At 38.7% G+C, this 9,607-nt stretch overlaps 1 protein-coding gene across 1 annotated transcript in view; it reads left to right on the plus strand.

The window, feature by feature from the left end:
- Window positions 1-9,236, plus strand: part of LOC143280926 (echinoderm microtubule-associated protein-like 6) — a 41,483-nt gene extending 32,247 nt beyond the window's left edge. The window contains exons 28-35 of the mRNA XM_076585710.1: window positions 186-306; window positions 827-1,015; window positions 1,517-1,686; window positions 2,430-2,592; window positions 3,004-3,107; window positions 3,451-3,604; window positions 8,037-8,137; window positions 8,794-9,236. Coding sequence (XP_076441825.1) covers window positions 186-306; window positions 827-1,015; window positions 1,517-1,686; window positions 2,430-2,592; window positions 3,004-3,107; window positions 3,451-3,604; window positions 8,037-8,137; window positions 8,794-8,818 — 1,027 coding nt within the window. The 3' untranslated portion in view covers window positions 8,819-9,236. The remainder of the gene's footprint in view (window positions 1-185; window positions 307-826; window positions 1,016-1,516; window positions 1,687-2,429; window positions 2,593-3,003; window positions 3,108-3,450; window positions 3,605-8,036; window positions 8,138-8,793) is intronic.
- The last annotated feature ends 371 nt before the right edge of the window (window positions 9,237-9,607 follow it).

Genomic DNA, 9,607 nt, shown 5'->3' on the forward strand with positions numbered 1-9,607 from the left:
CATTTTGATGTCGTTATTGTTGTTGTTCTTTGTCTTGTTGTTGTTGTTGTTGTTATCATCATCATCATTATCATCTTTTTTATCACCATCACTATCATTATTATCATTATTGTTATTATTATTATTATTATCATCCTCATTATTATCATTATCATTATTGTTATGTGCTGTGTGTGACACGGTAGGTCCAAAGACAGTGGTCCGGTGAAGCTGTGGGACCAGGACATGAAGCGGTGCAGGGCCTTCCCCCTCAAGGAGTCATCGGCAGGCAAGGCCGACGTCATCAAATCCGTCTGTCGCTTCAAAGTCAGTCACCAGGCAAAGTGCATCGCCTCTTTGTGTTGTGTAACTGTGTATCCCATGACACATATTGATGGTTATGATTTCTTCTTCTTCTTCTTCTTCTTCTTCTTCTTCTTCTTCTTCCTTAACTCTTTGAAGAGTCTTTGGGGAGCCACACAGAAAATTGGTTCACTGTATTTCTCAGGGTTTATGGTTTATGGGGAAAAAAACAAAGCTAAAAACCACCAACCCCTAAAAGCACAGTATGATGACCTAAATGATTACCAAATCAGAAAATGCAAGAAACATCAAACCCCACTCATAGAAATCAGCAAATGTATCAGCTGGAGCTGTGACCAATGCAAAAGACAGTGAAGATGATGTTTGCTTGCATAAACATACACAGAAAAAACAAAACCAGTTACACATCTAAAACTCCCACTTGCAGAAACCAGCAAATGTGTGAGCTGAAGCTTTCAGAAATGAAAAAAAAAAGACAACAATGAAGAGGTTTACACAGGTATGACCACTTTGTGCGGCGCAGGGCAAGATTCTGATAGGAACGCGGGACAACAACATCTATGAGGTGAACGAGAAGTCTGGCAGCATCAGTGTCCTCATGGCGGCGCACGCAGAGGGTCTGCTGTGGGCCCTGGACTGCCACCCCTCCTCTCTGAGATACCTCACTGCAGGCTTCGACAACACCCTCAGACTCTGGGACCTCCAGAACAAGGTGAGTGCATGGGCAAAATGGGTGCTTGGGTATGTGTGTATGGGCGTGTGTGTGTGTGTGCGTGTGTGTGTGTGTGTGGTTGTTTTGTGTGGTTGTTTATGTATGTGTGTATATGTGTATGTGTGGTTGTTTGTGTGTTGTGTGTGTGTTTTTGATAGGGGAAAGGTGAAGTTTTTATCAGACTGGCTTTGCTGTGACCCTGTTGTGTGTATGGTTCTTTTTACATTCTATGCCAAATTTTACTGTTCTGCTTGTAATTTGTATAATGTGTCACCAACTTCATCACATTTAGATTATATTGCTGAGATAATAAAATTATTCTGGTTCTAATTCTGATTGGGGTTTGATTTTCGTTTCGTTTTTTGTATTTTATTTTTATTTTTTTTAACCTTTCTTTGTAGTTGTATTTCATCTGAGAAAGGAGAGGTACATGTATGTACATGACAACGTAATTAAACAAGTGTAAAGCACATAGACTTAAAACACTGTTTCCCTGTGCAGTCGATGGTGGCCAAACTGGAGGTGGGAGCAGCCAGATCAGCATCGTTCAGTTCTGATGGTGAGCTGATTGCCGTGGGCCTCAAGACCGGGGAGTTTGTCGTGCTCACCGCTGCCGGATTCAAACTCTGGGGTCGCAAACGAGACCGGTCTGCACCCATCAATGATATCAGGTAATGTTGTGTGTGTGGAGGGGGAACGGTGGGTATGTGTATGTATGTCTATGTGTGTGGGTGTGGAAGACAAAGAGAAAAAAGAGCATTGATGTTTAAACATTTTTGAAATACCATAATACATTCAATTGTCTTTTTTTCTTTTTTTTTCTTTTTTTTTGCTACCCTTATTATGCACTCCAAGCTAAAAGTGTAGAATCTTTTTGTGAATTTAGATAACATAACCAAGGCAGTGCTAAGCTCATTTGTTGCTTGATGTATTCAGCTTTATTCATTGACAGTAAGTTCATAGAAGACAAACATACAATTCCAGAGAGAGAGACTGTACATGTTTCATTTTACAGAAATGCATTCTGTGACAGAGTTACTTTTCTTTCTGTATGTTTGTATGCTTTGAGACATGGTCATATTTCATGAAAAATTCTTTGTATAGCGGATAGTAGTTTGCACAGGACAGGAATGTCAGACCCCTGCCGGAGTCTGCACTAGTGGGTCACGGTAAGTATGTTATTTAAACGTAATTTTAGAAAGAAAATTTCCTGTTGGTAAGGTTGATCAGATATTAAAAATGTCTGCTGAAAAGGAGGAAATGATGAATTGCTTATTATCAGATGATGAAATAAAAAAAACCAGTCAGCTGGAATGAAGATTTGAGCACAGATTGATGCTGTGCTGTGCTGACTGTTGAAGTGATGTGAACGGTGAGTCACACAGTGTGTGTGGGTGGATGCTGTGTTGTACAGGTTCAGCCCCAACAGTAAGCTGCTGGCAGTGGGCTCAGAGGACTGCTGTGTGGACCTGTACGACCTGAGCCAGGGGTCGACCCTGGCCCGCGCTGGTTACTGCAAGGGCATCCCCAGCTTCGTCATCCAGATGGACTTCTCTGCTGACGGCCACTACCTTCGGGTCAGTTGGGTTTGGGTTTGGAGTTGTTTGTTGGTGTTTTGTGTGTGTTTGTGTGTGTGAATGTTTGTTTTTGTGTATATGTCTGTGTGAAGTATATTTGTGTGTGTGTGTGTGAATGTATATCTGTTTGTTTGCTTGTGTGTGTGTGTGTTTCTCAGTGTGTGTGTGCGTGTGTGTGTTATGTTTATGTGTATGTGTGGAAGCATGTGTATGTGCATGCCCATGTGTGTGTGTGTGTGTGTGCTTGCCCATGTGTGTGTGTGTATGTGTGTTTCTGTTTGTACATATGTGACTGCTCTCCACATGGAGAGTAGCCAGAATTTCACTCATAGAAATCTCTTGCAACGTAAGTTATCCAATGCAATGCAATGCAATGCAATACAATAAAAGAGGATACCTGCATTGTTTCAGGTGAGCACAGGTGCCTACACCAACCAGGTGTTTATAGTGCCAGCAGGTACCCTTGTGGAAGATGAAGCTGTCATCGACAAGATCACTTGGAATACCTGGACCAGGTACGGAAGTGGTTTTTGTTGTTTGTGTGTGTGTTTTGTTGGGGTTTTTTGGGGGGAAGGGGAGGGGGGTTGTTTTATCACATTAGCACTGTTTTTATTCATGTCAGTCGTTCAGTCATACTGTTTCCTATATTAGTTAAGTTCCATGCCATCAGAAGGAAGATTCACGTAGAGGCAAGCAAAATAAAGATTTATAACTGCATGCAGCATTCTTGGAAGAGAAGTCCCAATCACCTGGCCCAAAGAGTCCAGTAAGAATGGTGATGAAACGTTGATTATATATGGCGATGAATTAAATTGATAAAATGTATGACGTACATAGTGAATGCTGCGTTTTCCACAGCGTTCTGGGAAAAGAAGTGCTGGGCATCTGGCCCAAAGACTCCAGCAAGGCGGACATCAACTGCGCCCACCTGTCACACCTGGGCAACTCCCTGGTGACCGGAGATGATTTTGGCTTTGTCAAACTGTATGACTTTCCCTGTCCAGACAAGTTTGTGAGTATCAGTGTGATTTTGTCCACGTGAATGCTTGTGTGATATTTGTTGGAGTGTTTTTTGTATCATGATGCCAGCATGTTTTTGTACATTTTTTTACAGTTCTCTTGTGGAGGTTTTTTGGGTTGTTTTTTTTATATCACTCTAAGTTTATACTCACTGAATTCTAAATAACTTTTTATCCATTCTGCATGTATATGTGCATGAAAGAGGGTGGGTGTGTGTATTATTGAGTGGGTTTTTTTTTTAATACACATTTCTTTTGTAAGTTCTTTTGCATTTCTTATGAAAATGTATCTGAAGTATTAACACAGTTTGCATGTGTGTTGACATGATTTGATTCATGAGCAAATAGATATGTATGATTCAAAATCTAATAACGAATATGTGAATGTTTTTAACTAACCATATATAAAATCAACAACACTATCCTTCGATTGATGTTATATTTCAATTATTGTACACTTTCATATATGCAAACTGACTATAAAGCTTGAGCTTGAAAATACAAAGCTGCATGGAATTATATTTTGGGCTGTGAACATTGTTTGTCTGTGCTGGGCAGCTTGTGTTTTTATGCATGGGCGATATATTCATGCCTGCCACAGTGTGTGGATGATGATGCATGTTTGTGTTTTCCTGTCATGTCACAAATATCAGCATGAGGTGAGTCACAGAGCTGAGGTTGTTTGTAGTGGCAGTTCAAGTGCAAGACTTTTTTGCACATTTATTCTAATGTACTTCTTTTATTAAACGTGTGGTTGACTTTTGTGCCATTTATGCATTTAGTATCACTGGCTTTACCTGTTGCTTTTGTGTGTGTGTAATGTCCCCCTTTCTGCATTTCACTTTTGATGTGATGCTCTTTGTTGTTCACTTGTCCTCACTTTGAAAATCTTTGTCCTCTCATTGATACTCACCTCCCTATTTGGGTTGGTTATCAACTCATGGTGTCTGTAAGATACTTTTTTTTTGTCTTGGTTATATGCTTCTGAAGAATTTATGCTAAACGTGCCATCAAAAAAGAGATTAGAAAATCATTCTTTTAAGAAAATAAATCTTTTGCTGTTACTGGACAGCATACCAAACATTTGTCATAAACACTATAAACTTTGACCCACACTTTTTCTGAAAACTTTGATCCACACTCTTTCTCATTTTCCACCTCAAAGAAGTGCTTTGCAATTTTTTCTTGCCTAGCAGACTTGAAAGCCTGTAACTGTTAACACTGAAGATCAGGTAAAAGGTGTGTGTGTGTGTGTGTGTGTGTGTGTGTGTGTGAGAGAGAGAGAGAGAATATTTGTTTCATCTTTCAGGTTTTGATCTATATATGTTAAGTACAATGTTTCTTCATGGAAATGCTTAGCAGGAAGTGTTTTATCATGTAATGTTGATCTGTGTTCATGTGTGTATGTGCCTGTAGGTGTGTGTATGTGTGTGTGTCATTGTGTGAGTGCGTGAGTTGTGTTTCTGGGTATGCGTGCGTTTGTCGGTGCATGCGTGTGTGTGTTTGTGTGTGTTTTGTGTGTATGTATGTGTGTATGCGCATGCGTGCTTGTGTGCGTCTTTCAGTTATCTACATTTTTGTTGTTATCATTATTTCGGTTTTTTTTCTTTTTATATCTGATACATGTCTTGATTTAATCAATGACATGACCTCTTTTAATTGTTCTCTCTTACCTATGTTTCAAATTATATGCATATGCTTGTGAGGGGATGTTTGAGTGAACGTTTTTAGTGCTGTTATAAAGCGCATAGAGCTTCAAGAATATGCGCTTTAGCAAGATGTCTCAATAAATAACTAAAATAAATAAAAAGAAGAAACAGCATCACCATTCATTGCTATGTAACTTCCTTTGTCCACAAAAGTCAAAAGCTCATCATTGGTAACATTTTGATAACTGAAATATAGTGACCATGCTTTGCACAACTAACACATGCTTTTGTCACTTATCATGTATCATATAAATGGGAGTCAAAACTAGAAGAAAAAGCAATCTACAACAACAACAAGAAAAGTATTCATGAATACTGAAAGTTATCCTTTGTATGAATGTTTCTGCTGGCCAGTTTAAATGTTTATCCCCCCCACCCCTTTTTTTATTTTTATTTTTTGGTATACATGTTCTCTTTCTTTCTTTTTAATTTTGGCAAATTAGTGACACTGAAAATCATTAGCGGTTAAAAAAAAAATATATGAAGTCTATGCAGGTTAGGAGGTGGGGTAGGGCATGTAAGTACTTGAAAGGCTTGTAAATTATCCAGGATCAAATTTATTCATTTGTGTGTGAAATACTTGTAGGCTAGTTGACTTGTGTGTGCTTGAAATGCTTTTACATCTTTCTGGATTAACATGGTCAGAAAAGTATAAAAGGCATGATTTTTGTTTTCAGTTGAACAATAGCAGCTTAAAATTGTTTGATTTGCTTATTATAGTGTATAAATATCAGGTTCATCTTTCTTATTTTTGCATTGTTCCTTATCCATTGTTTCTTGAATAGAAATAATTTTATGGACATGCAAAAGCACAGTTAGTAAAGTGTTGATTTACATAACAGAAGACACAGGTTTGAAACCAGGGTCCTTTAATAGCAGGTCAAAAACATTATTAAGGTTTCCCAGTCTTGCTTTTTAAAAATTTCATTAATCATATGATAGCATGAAATTGATGTGAGATATCCCATCATGTTCTCCCCTTTCTCTCTTATCATATTATCATTTACAAATGATATCTTGAATAAATAACTGTATTACCTCCCCTTTTTCCTCCCATCACGAAGCCTTGTCAATTAATCACTTCATGTCCATTGTTGATCAGAGAGCCAGAGATTTTGTTAAAAATATCTACACAAAAAAAAAAAGAAAGAAAGAAAAAAATCAGATTGGCCTCTGTGTGTGTGTGTGTGTGTGTGTGTGTGTGTGTGTGTGTGTTTTATTGTGGTTGCGCATATGCATGTGCATTTGTGAGTGAGTATGCATGTGATGTGTGTGTGCACAAGTATTTTGGTGTGTTTATGTATGTAACATATGTGTGAATGTGCACGCTTTCGCATGTGTGTGTGTGTGCGCGCGTGCGCGCGCTTGAATCTGCTCATATGTATTCCTGATTAAGATATGGTTCCAGATTCAAACAGTATTGCTTCTTTTTTTCTTTCCTTTTTCAGTTTTATTCATTGTGCTTCTTGCACTAACTAAAGTGATACTGTCTAAAATGCACAAGTTTATTACCAGGCACATAATTATTATAAAAAAAGATGCTGGATTTTTGTATTGTTGCTTTTTGGGGGGGCAAGGGGGGCAACCTTTATTTTTCATTTGTTTATTTATTTACCCATTTTCTTCCTTTTCTGCTTTCTTTTTCTTTTGATAATTTTGCTACTTTTCATAAACAATATATTAAAAAGTGTTTCCCAGCACTACTGTATGGCATGGATATTCATTTTATTCTTCGCATATGTGGTACAGATCACAAACTGAATGACCAGATACATTGATTCATAACTGTTCCTTTATAGCTTTTTTATAATGAAATGAAATGTCCTTTTTTATTCGTTTACTTTATTGTTTCTTTATTTTCTCGAATTTATTCTTTTCCTGAGTTCTCTATCAAAAAATGAGGCATACACTTCAGTGCTGTTGTATTACTTTGTGTTTTTCTTTCCATCTGCATTTTTGGCACTGCACTTTTGCATATCCATGGGAGGGCTTGTACATGTATGACTGTTGTCACCCTGCCATTGAGACAGCCATACTCCATTTTTGGGTGTACGTTCAGGGCATGTTGGTGTACGTTCAGGGTATGTTGGTGTTTCCATAACCCGCCGAACACTGTCATGGATTATGGTATCTCTACTGTGTGTATACACACAAAGGGGGTTAGGACACCAGCAGGTCTGTCCATATATTAACCTGGGCGATCAGAAAAAATATCCACCCTTAACTAACCAGGTGCTGATACCTAAATCGAGCCCAGTAGGACGATTAGATTGAAAATCCAGTGATCTAACCACCAGGCATTTGTTGCTGTTTTCTTTTATAATGACATTGCATTCTAATTGTTTAATTTTTTTCTGTTCTGTTTTACAAAGACAAAGGCATGTGATTCCAAACCAGATAGTTTTTATTTTGCTGCTGTAACTAGTTCTCTGTTTGTGTGTGTGTGTGTGTGTGTGTGTGAACGAGCTTTTTTTTAATGTTCAGTTTTAGGTGATATATCTTGGACTTGTAACCTTAATTATTGTTCTTTGTGTTTCTTTGTGAAGATGGTATGTATATTTTGTGATTGATGAGTTTTTAGAACTTTATGTGAGCATAAGCATATGCATGTTTGTGTGTGTGTGCATGTGTGTGTACATGTTCGTTCGTGCATGTGTGTGTGTGTGTGTGTGTGTGTGCTTACCTGATTTAACATTGCTTTAACTTTGCTCTGTAGGCTGCACACAAGAAGTTTGTGGGCCACTCAGCCCATGTGACCAATGTCCGCTTCACGTTTGATGACAAACACCTCATCAGTACGGGTGGAGATGACTGCTGGTAATTTTCCATATTCATGACTGTGGGCACTGACCCTCAGAATGCTTATGATACTGTGTAGTTGAGAAGAAGACAGTTATTAGTGTATGGTATAGAAAAAGATAACTAACATTACATTATTCAAAAACGAGTTGTTTTTTCAGTGGGATGGGGGTGGGGGGAGTTGTTTGTGGGTTGCACTTCCCATATTCACTCATATCTACAAGTGGGCTTTTGTGTGTATGATGGTTGTTTTTACCACCACTGTTTAGACACCCATATTATATATTATTTTTTTCTTATGGTGAATTAGTATCTTCTTGGATCTGTTGCTGCTATTTTCATTGGTTTTGGTTGTGGAAATTGTTTTATGAGAGATGAGAGGAAATACTGCTACCAGTTTACAGACTGTACAAGTATTGTTTATAATACCAAATTTTAGCAGATGTTTATGTTTATCTTGTAGGGAGAGTTTGAGTAAGCTTTTTTTTCCCCCTCATCGGAATTGCTGTTTTTTCTAAAGGAGGCTTGATGCTGAATGTCAACCAGGTATTGAAACATTTACGTGTGGATTTTATTTATTCAAAATTTGAATTAGTTGAGGAAGAAAGATGAATTCTGAAAGTGTTTTTGCAGAATGGACAACTATCAACTGTTTCTGTTGCTTTCTGTTGCAGTGTCTTTGTGTGGAAGTGTCTGTGAGAAAGCGGTGAAGTGACGATCTCACCTCAGACTACAAATGATTGCCTCAGACTTACAGCAAAATTTCTGTCTTCCGTCCACACTTGATGTTCCAGCCACTGCCATGAACTTGTTTTTGATACATTTGTTGTTATGGATTTTTTTTAATCAGGTTTTTGTGCTTCTCTGTGAAAATCTTGAGCTTTGTGTGTTCTTTTGCTCACAGTGCTTCATTTTTTTCTAGCTCTCTATTTTGTGCATCACTTCTCTACCCAACTCTGGTTTGTATGGTGACTGTCAGTGTGTGTGTGTGTGTTTGATGTTTCTCTCTGTCTCTGTTTTACAGCTGTGTAGCATATGAATATATGTCTGAATGTGTCAGTGAGTGATAACACATATCCACTTATTCCAAGGCCACCATGATGTATAAGATCATGGGTGACTTTTTTTTTTTTTTTTTTTTTTTTTTTGCTGCCCCATCATCTGCGCCGTTTCAGTGGCATTACTCCCACGCCGCTCATTTAGATTCCCCCCCATACACGGCTGCACCCGGGTTCGTCCGTCGCAGTTCCAGCGTCGGCAGTCCACAGGGAACCATCGATGTTAGGTCGCCTGGAGGCCACACACCAGAGGAGACCCTGCACTGCTGCTGAGTCACTTCGGTGGTGTTCAGTGGTGCCTGTTCTGATTTTACGTACTTAGGACACCACCTACTAAGCCCCCTACTAACGACAATAATGGCTTAGTCGCGGAGCCAGACTGAGTGAGCGTCCCTACCAGAGTGGAGACCGCCACCACGTCCCTCAAACA

This window comes from Babylonia areolata, chromosome 4 (genome assembly GCF_041734735.1).
Source record: "Babylonia areolata isolate BAREFJ2019XMU chromosome 4, ASM4173473v1, whole genome shotgun sequence".
NCBI lineage: Eukaryota > Metazoa > Mollusca > Gastropoda > Neogastropoda > Buccinidae > Babylonia > Babylonia areolata.